The 18,481-nt window shown below is 44.1% G+C and overlaps 1 protein-coding gene across 1 annotated transcript in view; it reads right to left on the minus strand.

Moving 5' to 3' along the window:
* The window catches only part of commd10 (COMM domain containing 10), a 49,862-nt gene that overhangs the window by 26,548 nt on the left and 4,833 nt on the right, over positions 1 to 18,481 (minus strand). The window contains exons 4-5 of the mRNA XM_046348073.1: positions 14,884 to 15,039; positions 13,418 to 13,528 (exon numbers count right to left, since the gene is read on the minus strand). Coding sequence (XP_046204029.1) covers positions 13,418 to 13,528; positions 14,884 to 15,039 — 267 coding nt within the window. The remainder of the gene's footprint in view (positions 1 to 13,417; positions 13,529 to 14,883; positions 15,040 to 18,481) is intronic.

The raw sequence follows: 18,481 nt of genomic DNA on the forward strand, positions 1-18,481 counted from the left end.
TCTTGGCGGATTTCTTTTGATTTTCCCATGATGTCAAGTAAAGAGGCACTGAGTTGGAAGGTAGGCCTTGAAATAAATCCACAGGTACACCTCCAATTATGTCAATTAGGCGATCAGAAGTTTCTAAAGTCATGACATCATTTTCTGGAATTTTCCAAACTGTTTAAAGGCAGTCAACTTAGTGTATGTAAACTTCTGACCCACTGGAATTGTGATACAGTGAATTATAAGTATAATATATATATAATTGTTGGAAAAATTACTTGTCAAGCACAAAGTAGATGTCCTAACCGACTTGCCAAAACTATAGTTTGTTAACAAGAAATTTGTGGAGTGGTTGAAAAATGTGTTTTAATGATTACAACCTAAGTGTAGGTAAACTTCCGACTTCAACTGTATATCTAACAGTATATGAGAGAGAGGAGGGTTATACACACACAGACACAGTCTAGTGCCAGGTAAATACTAAATTAAATCAAAGAAATGTTGGTACTCGTGGGAATAATGGAGCAAAACCATGACTTTCTCAGTTAAAACAGTCTTAACACCACCTCCTCTCTGTATAGAACATTCGGCTATCATTAGATCTCAAAACACTTTCAGCATGAGTAAGCATCATACAGCGATTAACAAGAAGCATATCACTAATAATGCTCAGGCAAGCAAAGAAGATGCCAGTGATTGTGGAGAGAGAGAGAGAGAGAGAAAGACAGGAATAGAGACACAGAAACACGCAGACAGAGACGCAGACAGAGACGGTCTTCTAACCAATGCATGGATTCACATGTCATGACTCATCTTCTGAATGGCCGAAATAGCGCGGCACAAACAGTATTCAAGGCTTTCCACTCATTCCATTTCAGATCTCTCATTCAGCCTGTTGGGAAGTCACACTGTGGATGAAGGGCTGACGGACACAGAATCTATTGTGGCTGCAGATTGTGAGTGACACATTAATAACATAACACATGAAGCTAGTGTGCTGCAGATTGTGAGTGACACATTAATAACATAACACATGAAGCTAGTGTGCTGCAGATTGTGAGTGACACATTAATAACATAACACATGAAGCTAGTGTGCTGCAGATTGTGAGTGACACATTAATAACATAACACATGAAGCTAGTGTGCTGCAGATTGTGAGTGACACATTAATAACATAACACATGAAGCTAGTGTGCTGCAGATTGTGAGTGACACATTAATAACATAACACATGAAGCTAGTGTGCTGCAGATTGTGAGTGACACATTAATAACATAACACATGAAGCTAGTGTGCTGCAGATTGTGAGTGACACATTAATAACATAACACATGAAGCTAGTGTGCTGCAGATTGTGAGTGACACATTAATAACATAACACATGAAGCTAGTGTGGGGACGTCTTCCAGCCTCGCTACAAGAGGCTCAGGTTGGAAAGCATGGTACAGACAATTTAATTCTGCCAAGATGAACACGCAACAAAACAGGACAAGTATAAGCCATAACAAAACGATTAGAGGGAGCTTTGCCTGCTATGGACTAGGCACGATGCACTTATCGCAGTGCCAAGGGCCAAACCCACAGCCCTTTCAAGAGCAACTCAAGCTTGAAACAATGTGCTCCAATTAAATGACAGAAACAGTGGCATGCCAAGGGCCGGAATACATGGACCCACCATGGCCTCCATTTTGAAACTGTATACATGTAGTAGAATGTATGCTTTGGCTCAGGGAGGAGGGAGAGGCGAGGCTGATGGCTGCTATTCACCACTGTAGGGCCTCTTCTGTGTGGCAACCCTAGTGATTGTCTAGGCAGCCAGCTTGAGCCCTCTGGTATGCAGACACCGCGGCTGTGAGAGCCTTGACCATTTTTACAGTAGGCTTGTGGGAAACAAGCAACCACCAGGTCAAACGCCTACAGCTGCCTCCCTCTCAAAATCCTCTAGGCTTATTCAACTAAATCCAACCCGATGCCGGACATAAATGGTGTGAAATGGTCAACCAACTAACTATCCATCTTTTGTATAAAACCGCAGCATTGTTGTAGTCATCTCTCTCTAGGGGACAATACAGGACAAAGAAAATGAGGCTACATGTAACAGTTCAAGACATAATACTCTTGATAACCAGCCTGAAAAAAAGGCCTTTAATTTCCATGCAATAGTATTCATTATGTAGCCTACCTGGGGCATGTCGATCTTTAAGTAGTGCGGTACATACTATGCATGGAAATATTGTTTTCCTGCATTACATGCAGCACCTTTCAACAGAATCCTCTATGTCAGATAAAATAAAAGGAAACAAACTTGTCTGTCATTAAAGGGCTGTTGACAATACCTACCAGGACTGGCAAGGAAAACCATACTGTAATGGCTACCCTTCCACAACCATTATGTGTTATCATATAGAAATAATGGACAAATATGTTTTTACAACATCGAATGCAGCACAAAGACAGACAGCTAAATAACTATATACACAAGAGAATCCTACAGAGCAAAAACATCCAAGAAAACAGGTATGGTATATCAATATAAAAATCAGACTAGGTATTTCACCTCACTTCATAATGCCACAGGCTTCATTGAGATGAAAAGGTCTGATTTTCCTTCCCATTCCACAATCAACAGGGCTGGTTTGAGATCTCAGAATCCACGTAAACGTGTACGGATAGAGAGTCCGGACCACCTTAAACAACACCTTGAACAAAAACATTGGCTAACAACTAAAAATCACTTTGCTATTGCAGAAAGAAAAACAATGTGATCATCTGGCAATTTCCATTTTGCTGAAGAAACTGTTGTACAGGGCAAAACTACCTCAGATTTGAGAACCAAGATCTGAGACGAAACAAGACAAAACAAATGGGAATTAAATGTGTTTGGATGGATTTGCCACCTTCCCCACTCATGTCTGCATCAAACATGTATCGTGGGTGTGCTAAACAAGCTCTTCAAGAAGCACAGAATTGGGGTATAGAAAATTAGGAAAGGGGGAATCAATGGTCCCCGCAGCAAATAAAGCTGTGACATCATTGTATGGGTACTATTATGCCACTGGGCTGAACACATCACCAGAGGAATGGATAATCACGGAACAATGGGCACCCTGAATGGGATCCCAAAGGAGAAAAAAAAAACTAATCACCAAGGAGAAAAGAGCCCAAAAGATGGCTGCACAAAGCATCCTGGGCCATGAAGAGGATGACAAGCCCCAGACAAGGCTTTATTGTGCCATGTGACGGGTGGGAGTTTGAAGGGATTTCAGTCTGGCTGACAACATTTTGGTTTAAAAGCGATCCGATATATTGATCGCCTGTTATTTTACAGTTTTAACTCCAAGTCTGCTTGTTAGCTCTGTGTTTTTTGGGTTAAGATAGAAAGTCCTGAAAGTTTTTGTTTTCAACTTGTAGCGGATCGTCTGTGGCAGAGACATGTGAGGAAGAGGAGCGTGGATGTTTTGAATAGGGATAATCACAGCACCTATTCATAAGTAAAAATGTAATGTTTAATTGCATTCTTTATCTCTCTAGCTGATAGTAAATGAGGTCACAGTATCACTGCGAGAATTCCAACAAAGAGCTTCCGCTCCTCAGTGGATAAATACATTAGAATCAGAAGTCTTTCAAGTCAGACGCTTTGATACAAAACAAGTAGGTTTGATGAAATATAATTAGTTAGGGCACTCACTGGCTGGGAATAGCATTACAAGGAAATGGCAACCAACAACAGCACACTCATGCATAAATCAGAATGACAGAACAGGAAAATACAATTAGGCATAATCTATTTATCTATACGAAGTAGGATGCCAGAAAACGCTAGTCTATGCGGTAGGGTGCAGGATTAGTTAAGAGATTTGAGGTGGAGATGAAAATGTTGAGGAAGAGAAGGCCACGTTTGGCAAGAACCGCCAATATACTGACAATTCTAAAAGTTGGATCGAAGCAATTCCGTTGTAACCAACTTAATTCACATTCAACCTATTTAAGCAATAAGGCCAGATGAGGTGTGGTATATGACCAATATACATTTACATTTAAGTCATTTAGCAGACGCTCTTATCCAGAGCGACTTACAATATACCACGGCTAAAGGCTGTTCTTAAGCACGACGCTGTGCGGAGTGCCTGGACACAACCCTAAGCTGTGGTATATTAGCCATATATCACAAACCCGAGGTGCCTTATTGCTATTATAAAATGGTTGTAATTAGAGCTGTACAAATAAATGATGGCATACCTGTAATATACCATGGCTGTCAGCCAAACAGCACTCAGGGCTCGAACAGCCCAGTTTATAATATATCTTTGACCTCTTAAATTCAACCTTGAAGCCAGTCCCCCCCGTTGTTCCCCTGTAACCAGGGACTGTTTAAGATGTGGGACACCAAGGTGTGTGCAATTAATTCATCAGGAAGAACAGAAAACCAGCAGGCTCCAGACCTCGTAGGGTCAGAGTTGAGTATCCGTCCCTTCCTTAGACCATCAGATCAAAGACCTATAAATGAATAACCATTCTATGACTCATACTGAAGGTTAGATTAAATTAGCAAACTGGTAGGTTTATTTTAATTAGCTATGTCTACAAACACGATGTATAATGAGCTAATCCCCAAGCTGGTCCATTTAGAGCAGTGAGCAATGGAATCCTCTAATGCTGAGGGACAGAGAGATGAGAGAGGCCCATAGCCTGTTGAAGGATTTTACCGTCTCAAACTTCAAGTAACATCTGAGAGACGTTGTTTGTGCGTTTGTGTGTGTGTGTTCGGGATATGTAACTCCAGCGGCTCCCTGGCTGGCTTGGATGGTGAGGAGAAGAGACAGGTTTCATACTATACACTACTGGAGGTTTGCTTGCTTCTCCTCTGGGATTGGGCTGATGAAGCAAGACACTGATCAGGTGGGAGTTCTCTAACCCCGATGCTTGGCTTCCAAATCAATAATGTACAGCTGTCCTCCCTCTCAGAGATCCAATATCACACTACCTGGAAGGTTATCTGGGTATTATCAAGTCTTCTCCTTTCAATCAGCACAATATACTGAAATGGTTTCAGAGATAGTTGTTATTTTGTTATTAGGTGCATGCAGAATAACTTCTGAAATGAAAATATTTGTTAATGATATTGTGAAACTCTGAAGCCAAACAAGATGATCTACAGAGAACAATACATTATATTGTATATATATACACACACACACACACACACACACACACACACACACACACACACACACACACACACACACACACACACACACACACACACACACACACACACACACACACACACACACACACACAACTCCAGTTTAAAGTTGAATCAGAAAACCATTCTCTCTGTAGACAGCAGATCCTGGGAAGGCCAGAAATTGTTGTGGAGCAACAGTGCCCCCTCTTGGGTGTTAGAGGCAGAGCCTCTCAGCAGATTGTGATGAACTGTGGCTGCTCCTCCCATTAGCTTGGCTTGCCTCAGGTCTGTAGCTATCTATTCCCAACAGGGCCCATGTAAGTGGATTTAAATAAATTGATTGATGTTTTTCTTGCTTGGGAGGAAATATTGAGAGAATATTTTTTTTTTTTTATCTTCCCACTATAGTGTGCATGAGATAAAGAAAAGCACATATTACTGTTTGAGAGTGAGAGATTATTATTATCATTTTTAAATGTCTTCACATTTTCAAACAGTTTATTAAGGCCCTCGTCCATAGAGACACATACCAGCTCTACTGGTAGTACTGCTACTACCAGCAGTACTACACCTGTCGATGACACAAGCTGTTCTGCTTCCACGACCACACATCCAATGCAAGCATCAGTAATTCTACATTTTTTGGTAGCCCAGCTAGCATGGACACTGGCAGTTGTGAATCTGATGCAGCTGAAGAGCTACTGCCCCCTTACCCGGGAAAGCACCGACCATAGAAGAGGCACAAATATGATGAGTAGTGCATTAATTTGGGGTTCACCTATATTGGGAGTAGTGCCTTTCCTCAGCCACAGTGTTATATGTGCAAAAGTACTCTCTCGGCTCGATGAAACCATCACTCTTGCGCAGACATTTAGAAACAAAACATGCCAATTTGAAAAATAAGCCACAATTCTTCCTGCTGCCATGGATATGGGCGGGACAATGCTGGGGGAAAAGGCCAAACAACCTATACAGACAATGCCTTCATCAAACAACACTGCTTCACGATGCATCAGTGACACGGCTGGAGATGTTATGAAACAATTACTGCTTCGCGTACAAGGCAGTGAATTCTATGCGTTAAAGCTGGATGAGTCAACAGACGTGGTGGGCCTGACACAGCTCCTGGTATATGTCTGTTACAGCTGGATGAGTCAACAGACGTGGTGGGCCTGACACAGCTCCTGGTATATGTCTGTTACAGCTGGATGAGTCAACAGACGTGGTGGGCCTGACACAGCTCCTGGTATATGTCTGTTACAGCTGGATGAGTCAACAGACGTGGAGGGCCTGACACAGCTCCTGGTATATGTCCGTTATGTTTATGGGGGGTCAATTAAAAAGGGAGACATCCTCTTCTGAAATCCAGGACAGTACTGGACAGCTTTGTGACATCAAATGGACTTCGGTGGTCAAGATGTGTTGTTATCTGTACAGATGGTGCAAAAGCCATGACAGGGGGAGACAGCGGAGTGGTAAGGCGCGTGCAAGCAGTTGCTCCTGACGCAACTTGGGTATACTGCAGCATTCATTACAGACCATAATTTTCACTTGTCTGACCGCTTGCATGATGACGAGTTTCTCACATGACTGGCCTATCTGGGTGATGTTTTTTCTCGCCTGAATGATCTGAATCTAGGATTAAAAGGAACTCGACACAACTATATTCAAATTGTGGGACAAAATTGAGGCTATGACTGACCCTTTCCCTCCTGGACAAAAGGAACACCTACGTGAGAATGCTATTCACTGACTACAGCTCAGTGTTTAACACCATAGTGCCCTCAAAGCTCATCACTAAGCTAAGGATCCTGGGACTAAACACCTCCCTCTGCAACTGGATCCTGGAGTTCCTGACGGGACGCCCCCAGGTGGTGAGGGTAGGTAGCAACACATCTGCCACGCTGATCCTCAACACTGGAGCTCCCCAGGGGTGCCTGCTCAGTCCCCTCCTGTACTCCCTGTTCACCAACGACTGCATGGCCAGGCATTACTCCAACACCATCATTAAATTTGCAGACGACACAACAGTCCCTGAACACCGACAAACACAAGACAGCCTATAGGGAGGTCAGAGACCTGGCCGGGGGGGTGCCAGAATAACAACCCATCCCTCAACGTATCCAATACTAAGGAGATGATTGTGGACTACAGGAAAAGGAGGACTAAGCACACCCCCATTCTCATCGACGGGGCTGTAGTGGAGTAGGTTGAGAGCTTCAAGTTCCTTGGTGTCCACATCAACAACAAACTAGAATGGTCCAAACACACCAAGATAGTCGTGAAGAGGGCACGACAAAGCCTATTCCCCTGCCATCCAGGACCTCTACACCAGGCAGTGTCAAAGGAAGGCTCTAAAAGTGGTAAAAGACCCCAGCCACCCCGGTCACACTGTTCTCTCTACTACCGCATGGCAGGCGGTGTCGGAGTTCCAAGTCTAGGACAAAAAGGCTTCTCAACAGTTTTTACCCCCAAGCCAGAAGACTCCTGAACAGGTAATCAAATGGCTACCCGGACTATCTGCATTGTGTGCCCCCCCAACCCATATTTTACCCTGCTGCTGCTACTCTCTGTTTATCATATATGCATAGTCGCTTAAACTATACATTGATGTACATGCTACCTCAATTGGGCCGACCAACCAGTGCTCCCACACATTGGCTAACCGGGCTATCTGCATTGTGTCACGCCACCCACCACCCGCCAACCACTCCTTTACACTACTGCTCTCTGTTCATCATATATGCATTGTCACTTTAACCATATTTACATGAACATACTACCTCAATCAGCCCGACTAACCAGTGTTTGTATGTAGCCTCGCTACTTTTATAGCCTTGCTACTTTTATAGTCTTTCTACTGTTGTTTTTATTTCTTTACTTACCCATTGTTCACCTAATACCTTTTTTTGCACTATTGGTTAGAGCCTGTAAGTAAGCATTTCACTGTAAGGTCTACTACAGGCACAGACTGTGTGGAAAATGATTTAAGACAAACTCTCCAATACACTGACGTGATCTTCCTGTCCCCCCCCCCCCCCCCTTGGGTTGTGCCGTGGCGGATATCTTTGTGGGCTATACTCGGCCTTGTCTCAGGATGGCAAGTTGGTGGTTGAAGATATCCCTCTAGTGGTGTGGGGGCTGTGCTTTGGCAAAGTGGGTGGGGTTATATCCTTCCTGTTAGGACCTGTCCGGGGGGTATCATCGGATTGGGCCACAGTGTCTCCTGACTCCTCCTGTCTCAGCCTCCAGTATTTATGCTGCAGTAGTTAGTGTCGGAGGGCTAGGGTCAGTCTGTTATATCTGGAGTACTTCTCCTGTCTTATCCGATGTCCTGTATGAATGTAAGTATGCTCTCTCTAATTCTTTCTCTCTCTCGGAGGACCTGAGCCCTAGGACCATGCCTCAGGACTACCTGGCACGATGACTCGTTGATGTCCCCAGTCCACCTGGCCGTGCTGCTGCTCCAGTTTCAACTGTTCTGCCTGCGGCTATGGAACTCTGATCTGTTCACCGGACGTGCTACTTGCACCAGACCTGCTGTTTTCAACTCTCTAGAGACAGCAGGAGCGGTAGAGATAGATACTCTTAATGATCGGCTATGAATAGCCAACTGACATTTACTCCTGAGGTGCTGACTTGCTGCACCCTCGACAACTACTGTGATTATTATTATTTGACCATGCTGGTCATTTATTAACATTTGAACATCTTGGCCATGTTCTGTTATAATCTCCACCTGGCACAGCCAGAAGAGGACTGGCCACCCCTCATAGCCTGGTTCCTCTCTAGGTTTTGGCCTTTCTATGGAGTTTTTCCTAGTCACCGTGCTTCTATACCTTCATTGCTTGCTGTTTGGGGTTTTAGGCTGGGTTTCTGTACAGCATTGAGATATCAGCTGATGTAAGAAGGGCTATATAAATACATTTGATTTGAACCCAACATTGCAGAGTTATGAGCATCCTTTCAAGCACATCCTTCTCATTAACCTGTGGTGAGTTATTCACAATATTTGATTGAACAAATACAGTTTTATATGTAAGATATTTAATTAAAGAGTACAATTATCGATTATTATATTATTATTTGTGCCCTGGTCCGATAAGAGGTCTTTGTCACTTCCCACGAGCCGGATTGTTAAAAAGCACACTCATTCTTATGTTTAATAAATGTATTGTATAGTGTCTGTGTGGCAGGCTACAATGATGGCAAAAACAACATTTGAGAGTGCGCTGACCCTGGTGCTAGAGGACGTACGCAGATGGAGGTTGAATGTTTGAAGGGGTAAGGGACTATAAGACGTTTGGGAACCACTGCCCTAGAGAGAACAAAGCTTGGCCTAAACATCAGCCACACAGGTAACTTCCACAAAGCGAGGAACGAGCTGAGAGACAAGGCAAGAGGGGGCTTCTATGCCATCAAAAGGAACAGAAAATTATACATACGAATTAGGATCTGGTAAAGAAAACTTGAATCAGTTCTAGAACCCATTGCACTTCCTTGTTTTGAGGTGCAGGGTCCACTCACCAACCAAAAATGGGAAAACCACCAAATTGAAGAGACTGTATGTAGAATTCTGCAAAAAATATCCCTTTGTGTACATCATAAAACACCAAATAATGCATGTAGAGCAGTATTAGGCCGATACCTGCTAATTATCAAAATGCAAAAAAAACTGTTAAATTCTACAACCCCCTAAAGGAAGCCAATACCAAACCTTCCATAACAAAGCCATCACCTACAGAGATGAACCTGGAGAAGAGACCCCTAAGCAAGCTGGTCATGGGAATCAAAAACACAAACAGACCCCACAGAGCATCACAATTAGACTCAACCAAATCATGAGAAAAGATCATTACTTGACACACTGGAAAGAATTAACAAAAGAAATAGCAAACTAGAATGCTATATGGCCCTAAAGAGAGTACACCGTCGTAGACTACCTGACCATTGTGACTGACCCAAACTTAAGGGTTGGGGCGGCAGCGTAGCCTAGTGGTTAGAGTGTTGGACTAGTAACTGAAAGGTTGCAAGTTCGAATCCCCGAGCTGACAAGGTACAAATCTGTCGTTCTGCCCCTGAACAGGCAGTTAACCCACTGTTCCTAGGCCGTCATTGAAAATAAGAATTTGTTCTTAACTGACTTGCCTAGTAAAATAAAGGTAAATGTAAAAAAAAGGAAAACTTTGACTATGTACAGACTCAGTGAGCATAGCCCTTCTATTGAGAAAGGCCGCCGTAGACAGACTTGGCTCTCAAGAGAAGACAGGTTATGTGCACTCTGATCACAAAATGAGGTTGAAACTGAGCTGCACTCCCTAACCTGCCTAATATAGGACCATAGAGACACATATTTCCCTCGGATTACACAGATTCACAAAGAATTCGATTTTGAGAAACTCCTATATCGACTGGGTGAAATACCATTCTGCCATCACAGTAGCAAGATTTGTAACCCGTTGCCACAAGGGCAACCAGTGAAGAACAAACACCATTGTAAATACAACCCATATTCGTTTACTTATTTTCCCTTTTGTACATCGTTACATCACTGTATATAGACATATGACATTTGAAATTCCTTTATTCTTTTGGAACTTCTGAGATTGTAATGTTTACTGTTAATTGTTTATTTCATTACTTTGGCAATGTTAACATTTGTTTCCCATGCCAATAAATCACTTATATTGATTTTGAGAAAGAGAGCGCGAGTGTGTGTGAGAAAGAGAGCGCGAGTGTGTGTGTGAGAAAGAGAGCGCGAGTGTGTGTGTGAGAAAGAGAGCGCGAGTGTGTGTGTGAGAAAGAGAGCGCGAGTGTGTGTGTGTGAGAAAGAGAGCGCGAGTGTGTGTGTGTGAGAAAGAGAGCGCGAGTGTGTGTGTGTGAGAAAGAGAGCGCGAGTGTGTGTGTGAGAGAGAGAGCGCGAGTGTGTGTGTGTGAGAGAGAGCGCGAGTGTGTGTGTGTGAGAGAGAGCGCGAGTGTGTGTGTGTGAGAGAGAGCGCGAGTGTGTGTGTGTGAGAGAGAGCGCGAGTGTGTGTGTGAGAGAGAGCGCGAGTGTGTGTGTGAGAGAGAGCGCGAGTGTGTGTGTGAGAGAGAGCGCGAGTGTGTGTGTGTGAGAGAGAGCGCGAGTGTGTGTGTGTGAGAGAGAGCGCGAGTGTGTGTGTGTGAGAGAGAGCGCGAGTGTGTGTGTGTGAGAGAGAGCGCGAGTGTGTGTGTGTGAGAGAGAGCGCGAGTGTGTGTGTGTGAGAGAGCGCGCGAGTGTGTGTGTGTGAGAGAGCGCGAGTGTGTGTGTGTGAGAGAGCGCGAGTGTGTGTGTGTGAGAGAGAGCGCGAGTGTGTGTGTGTGAGAGAGAGCGCGAGTGTGTGTGTGAGAGAGAGCGCGAGTGTGTGTGTGAGAGAGCGCGAGTGTGTGTGTGAGAGAGCGCGAGTGTGTGTGTGAGAGAGCGCGAGTGTGTGTGTGAGAGAGCGCGAGTGTGTGTGTGAGAGAGAGCGCGAGTGTGTGTGTGAGAGAGAGAGAGCGCGAGTGTGTGTGAGAGAGAGCGCGAGTGTGTGTGTGAGAGAGCGCGTGTGTGTGTGTGAGAGAGAGCGCGAGTGTGTGTGTGAGAGAGAGCGCGAGTGTGTGTGTGTGAGAGAGAGCGCGAGTGTGTGTGTGAGAGAGCGCGAGTGTGTGTGTGAGAGAGCGCGAGTGTGTGTGTGAGAGAGCGCGAGTGTGTGTGTGAGAGAGCGCGAGTGTGTGTGTGAGAGAGCGCGAGTGTGTGTGTGAGAGAGCGCGAGTGTGTGTGTGAGAGAGCGCGAGTGTGTGTGTGAGAGAGCGCGAGTGTGTGTGAGAGAGAGCGCGAGTGTGTGTGTGAGAGAGAGCGCGAGTGTGTGTGTGAGAGAGAGCGCGAGTGTGTGTGTGAGAGAGAGCGCGAGTGTGTGTGTGAGAGAGAGCGCGAGTGTGTGTGTGAGAGAGAGCGCGAGTGTGTGTGTGAGAGAGAGCGCGAGTGTGTGTGTGTGAGAGAGAGCGCGAGTGTGTGTGTGTGAGAGAGCGCGAGTGTGTGTGTGTGAGAGAGCGCGAGTGTGTGAGAGAGAGCGCGAGTGTGTGAGAGAGAGCGCGAGTGTGTGAGAGAGAGCGCGAGTGTGTGAGAGAGAGCGCGAGTGTGTGAGAGAGAGCGCGAGTGTGTGAGAGAGAGAGCGAGTGTGTGAGAGAGAGCGCGAGTGTGTGAGAGAGAGCGAGTGTGTGAGAGAGAGCGCGAGTGTGTGAGAGAGCGCGAGTGTGTGAGAGAGCGCGTGTGTGAGAGAGAGCGCGAGTGTGTGAGAGAGAGCGAGTGTGTGAGAGAGAGAGCGAGTGTGTGAGAGAGAGAGCGAGTGTGTGAGAGAGAGAGCGAGTGTGTGAGAGAGAGCGCGAGAGTGTGTGAGAGAGAGCGAGTGTGTGAGAGAGAGCGCGAGTGTGTGAGAGAGAGCGCGAGTGTGTGAGAGAGAGCGAGTGTGTGAGAGAGAGCGCGAGTGTGTGAGAGAGAGCGCGAGTGTGTGAGAGAGAGCGCGAGTGTGTGAGAGAGAGCGCGAGTGTGTGAGAGAGAGAGCGAGTGTGTGAGAGAGAGCGAGTGTGAGAGAGAGAGCGAGTGTGTGAGAGAGAGAGCGAGTGTGTGTGAGAGAGAGCGAGTGTGTGTGAGAGAGAGCGAGTGTGTGTGAGAGAGCGCGAGTGTGTGTGAGAGAGCGCGAGTGTGTGTGAGAGAGCGCGAGTGTGTGTGAGAGAGAGCGCACTCTGGGGACAGAATACTAACACCATAAACACGGACACCTGATAAACCTGTTGTTACCATAACAACCAAGGGAACCATTAGGTTCCCATTTTCTGATGAAAATCTGCAAATGCTGTCCATTGATGGACATAAATGGTCGACTGACACTGTACAGATACAGACCCCACAGGACTAAAAGGAAAGCTGGCCCTTGAGGCCATTGTTAACAAGCTCCCTGCTGTCTGGTTTCAGGTCTGCTTCATTGTCAAGAGGGACACATGCAGAATTAGCATCCATTTTGAAGATTGAATGGATCCCCTGAGATCTGCTAAGTAAACAGCCCCTCTGTTTTGAGTGGGTAACAAAGGTGTGTGTGTGTGTGTGTGTGTGTGTGTGTGTGTGTGTGTGTGTGTGTGTGTGTGTGTGTGTGTGTGTGTGTGTGTGTGTGTGTGTGTGTGTGTGTGTGTGTGTGTGTGTGTGTGTGTGTGTGTGTGTGTGTTCAACAGTGTGAAGTAGGCCATTTACCTCAGAATCCTCATTTCTGACACCGAGCTCCAGCACTGCATGTGGATCCTTCAACTTGGCTTGGGTGGACTTGGCCATCTGAAGGTTGAGCTGCCATCCGACATGTTCCAGCTATCAACCATACAGAAACCACAATAAAAACATTTTAAATAGTGTTCGTTGTTTGCAGTAACTTCATTATTGATGCAATATCTCCAGCGGACTTGACAGTTTCACCCATTAAGGATTCTAGCTTTAAGAAATCTTAAGAAACAATTCTGGGCCGGTTTTTCCCCGATAGCGCTGGAATTTAGGCTTACGAGTGTTAACGATGTATAGTTCAAAATCTTGATTCTATGTTTAGCGGAGATCTTGTATAAAGTGATGTGGAAGGGCAAGAAAGCACCTAACGACAAACTTAGCTGAGGCAGTCGATAAATAACAAGCATTTAAGTGCAACTTTAGTAACAATGGTTTTAACGATGCCCCAACGAAGGTTCTAACGATGATCTTAACCTTAAGAAGCTTTTGGGGAAACCGGGCCCTGATCAGTTGGATGGTGCAGTGAAAGCACATTTAAAGCAGAGGCCCAATGGGACCGCTAAGTGGCAGAACGCTCCATTAATCTGCCTTAGCAGTGAAATAGATTAGGTGTGCTGAGAGGAGAGATAAGTGTTTAATGAAGCCGAGTGGCATAATAAACCTGGAGCTCTCTCTGTGTGGTCCCAGGACGTCACAGCACCAAGTGTGATCACACCCACTCGAGCCTCCCAAAGGGGACAATGCTAAAGACTACTTCCCAAATGGCACCCTATTCCCTAATGGTCCCTGTCAAAAGTAGTGGACTATAGCTGGTGTACTATATAGGGAATAAGGTACCACTTAGGACACCCCCGAAGACTGCTGTCGATGAGATTATCATGACAACATCACAGGCAATTGTTTTTTTAAACCAGGCAAGTCGGACTACCGGGGAACAGTGGGTTAACTGCCTTGTTCAGGGGCAGAACGACAGATGTGTACCTTTTTAGCTCGGGGATTCGAACCAGCAACCTTTCTGTTACTGGCCCAACGCTCTAACCACTATGGTACCTGCCTGGTTTGACTCTATTCTATGGTGTTAATATACACAGAGATTTGTATAATCGTTTAAGTTCAAATGATCAGTTGGATCTGGCAGTTTCCTGTCCATGCCAACGTGGCTCGGGACCTTGGCTCAACTGGACTGGTTTACTGCCACAAAGAAAGATCAAACGTTTTCTGCTTTCATTGTTTCGCCACTTGAGAGAGGAAAGCCTAAACCTTGCGTTGTACGCAATGCAATAACGCAATTAGCCATCATACGTACTTGTGCAGCGACGCAATTTGTAATTTCTCGTAGCTACAGTAATGGCATTATTACACGGAGTACGTACGATATAAATAAAGCGTAAACAGCATAGCAGGGGCAGAATTATTGCACTGCCGTTGACACGGTTTCTCCTCACCTTTTTGGGAGCAAAAATCCTCTGCCTGACTTTCTCCACGACATCTGGGCAGACAGCGGTCCAGGCCTGGCAGAAGGCCTCCGCCTTCTCTGGGGAAAGATGGATCTTCTCCAGCTGCTGCTTCAGGGATGCAGGCTTCACATTATGATAGACAGCCTGCATAGAGATAGACGATCTGTAATAGTGATAGACAGCCTGCATAGAGATAGACGATCTGTAATAGTGATAGACAGCCTGCATAGAGATAGACGATCTGTAATAGTGACAGACGATCTGTAATAGTGACAGACGATCTGTAATAGTGACAGACGATCTGTAATAGTGACAGACGATCTGTAATAGTGATAGAAGATCTGTAATAGTGACAGACAGCCTGCATAGAGATAGACGATCTGCAATAGTGACAGACAGCCTGCATAGAGATAGACGATCTGCAATAGTGACAGACAGCCGGCATAGAGATAGACGATCTGCAATAGTGACAGACAGCCTGCATAGAGATAGACAATCTGTAATAGTGACAGACAGCCTGCATAGAGATAGACGATCTGTAATAGTGACAGACAGCCTGCATAGAGATAGACGATCTGTAATAGTGACAGACAGCCTGCATAGAGATAGAGGATCTGTAATAGTGACAGACAGCCTGCATAGAGATAGACGATCTGTAATAGTGATAGACGATCTGTAATAGTGATAGACGATCTGTAATAGTGACAGACAGCCTGCATTGAGATAGACGATCTGTAATAGTGACAGACAGCCTGCATTGAGATAGACGATCTGTAATAGTGATAGACGATCTGTAATAGTGACAGACAGCCTGCATTGAGATAGACGATCTGTAATAGTGACAGACAGCCTGCATTGAGATAGACGATCTGTAATAGTGATAGACGATCTGTAATAGTGACAGACAGCCTGCATTGAGATAGACGATCTGTAATAGTGACAGACAGCCTCCATTGAAATAGACGATCTGTAATAGTGACAGAAAGCCTGCATTGAGATAGATGATCTGTAATAGTGATAGACAATCTGTAATAGCGATAGACGATCTGCAATAGTGATAGACTATCTGAAATAGTGATACACAATCTGCAACAGTGATAGACGATCTGTAATAGTGATAGACAGCCTGCATTGAGATAGACGATCTGTAATAGTGATAGACAGCCTGCATTGATATAGACGATCTGTAATAGTGATAGACGATCTGTAATAGTGATAGACGATCTGTAATAGTGATAGACAGCCTGCATAGTGATAGACGATCTGTAATAGTGATAGACAGCCTGCATAGAGATAGACGATCTGTAATAGTGACAGCCTGCATTGAGATAGACGATCTGTAATAGTGATAGACAATCTGTAATAGTGATAGACGATCTGTAATAGTGATAGACGATCTGTAATAGTGATAGACGATCTGTAATAGTGATAGACAGCCTGCATTGAGATAGACGATCTGCAATAGTAATAGACAATCTGTAATAGTGATAGACAGCCTGCATAGAGATAGACGATCTGTTATAGTGATAGACGATCTGTTATAGTGATAGACGATCTGTTATAGTGATAGACGATCTGTTATAGTGATAGACGATCTGTTATAGTGATAGACAATCTGCAACAGTGATAGACGATCTGTAACAGTGATAGACGATCTGTAACAGTGATAGACGATCTGTAACAGTGATAGACGATCTGTAACAGTGATAGACGATCTGTAACAGTGATAGACGATCTGTAACAGTGATAGACGATCTGTAACAGTGATAGACGATCTGTAACAGTGATAGACGATCTGTAACAGTGATAGACGATCTGTAACAGTGATAGACGATCTGTAACAGTGATAGACGATCTGTAATAGTGATAGACGATCTGTAATAGTGATAGACGATCTGTAATAGTGACAGACAGCCTGCATAGAGATAGACGATCTGTAATAGTGATAGACAGCCTGCATAGAGATAGACGATCTGTAATAGTGACAGCCTCCATTGAGATAGACGATCTGTAATAGTGATAGACAATCTGTAATAGTGATAGACGATCTGTAATAGTGATAGACGATCTGTAATAGTGATAGACAGCCTGCATTGAGATAGACGATCTGCAATAGTAATAGACAATCTGTAATAGTGATAGACAGCCTGCATAGAGATAGACGATCTGTTATAGTGATAGACGATCTGTTATAGTGATAGACGATCTGTTATAGTGATAGACGATCTGTTATAGTGATAGACAATCTGCAACAGTGATAGACGATCTGTAACAGTGATAGACGATCTGTAACAGTGATAGACGATCTGTAACAGTGATAGACGATCTGTAACAGTGATAGACGATCTGTAACAGTGATAGACGATCTGTAATAGTGATAGACGATCTGTAATAGAGATAGACGATCTGTAACAGTGATAGACGATCTGTAACAGTGATAGACGATCTGTAATAGTGATAGACGATCTGTAATAGTGATAGACTATCTGTTATAGTGATAGACAATCTGTTATAGTGATAGACAATCTGCAACAGTGATAGACAATCTGTAACAGTGATAGACGATCTGTAATAGTGATAGACGATCTGTAATAGTGATAGACGATCTGTAATAGAGATAGACGATCTGTAATAGAGATAGACGATCTGTAATAGAGATAGACGATCTGTAATAGTGATAGACGATCTGTAACAGTGATAGACTATCTGTAACAGTGATAGACTATCTGTAATAGTGATAGACGATCTGTAACAGTGATAGACGATCTGTAACAGTGATAGACGATCTGTAACAGTGATAGACGATCTGTAACAGTGATAGACGATCTGTAACAGTGATAGACGATCTGTAATAGTGATAGACGATCTGTAACAGTGATAGACGATCTGTAATAGGACTCGAGGCACTTTCTTTTTATTCACCGTCGCTTAATACATGTTTAGACGCTAAATCTAGGTCTACATTTTTAATTTAATATCACCTTTATTTAACCAGGTAGGCTAGTAGAGAAAAAGTTATAATTTGCAACTGCGACCTGGCCAAGATAAAGCATAGCAGTTCGACACAAACAACACAGAGTTACACATGTAATAAACAAAACATACAGTCAATAATACATTTACATCATTTACATTTAAGTCATTTAGCAGACGCTCTTATCCAGAGCGACTTACAAATTGGATACAGTAGTACAAAAGAAAACAAAAAGATTTTGATATACAATGAGTGCAAATGAGGTAAGATAAGGGAGTTAAGGTAATAAATAGGCCATGGTGGCGAAGTAATTACAATATAGCAATTAAACACTGGAGTGGTAGAAGATCTCTACTGAGCATCCAACCAAGCTTTACTGAGGAAAACAGGGACATGTACAGTATGTGGACATACCATTAAGATGTTATACCAATTCTACATGACAACTCAACTCACATTACTCAGTGGAGAAACCTAGCATCAGGTGAAGTTTCCTGCAGAATTCTTGGTGAATTGCATTGATGAAAGTCAATGCTTCTGTAGATTGTTAGTAGTCAGCTATTTGGCTGGCAGCTGGCGTTTGTGTGAATACACTGTTATGGGGCGGCAGGC

This window comes from Oncorhynchus gorbuscha, linkage group LG04 (genome assembly GCF_021184085.1).
Source record: "Oncorhynchus gorbuscha isolate QuinsamMale2020 ecotype Even-year linkage group LG04, OgorEven_v1.0, whole genome shotgun sequence".
In the NCBI taxonomy this organism is placed as follows: Eukaryota; Metazoa; Chordata; class Actinopteri; order Salmoniformes; family Salmonidae; genus Oncorhynchus; species Oncorhynchus gorbuscha.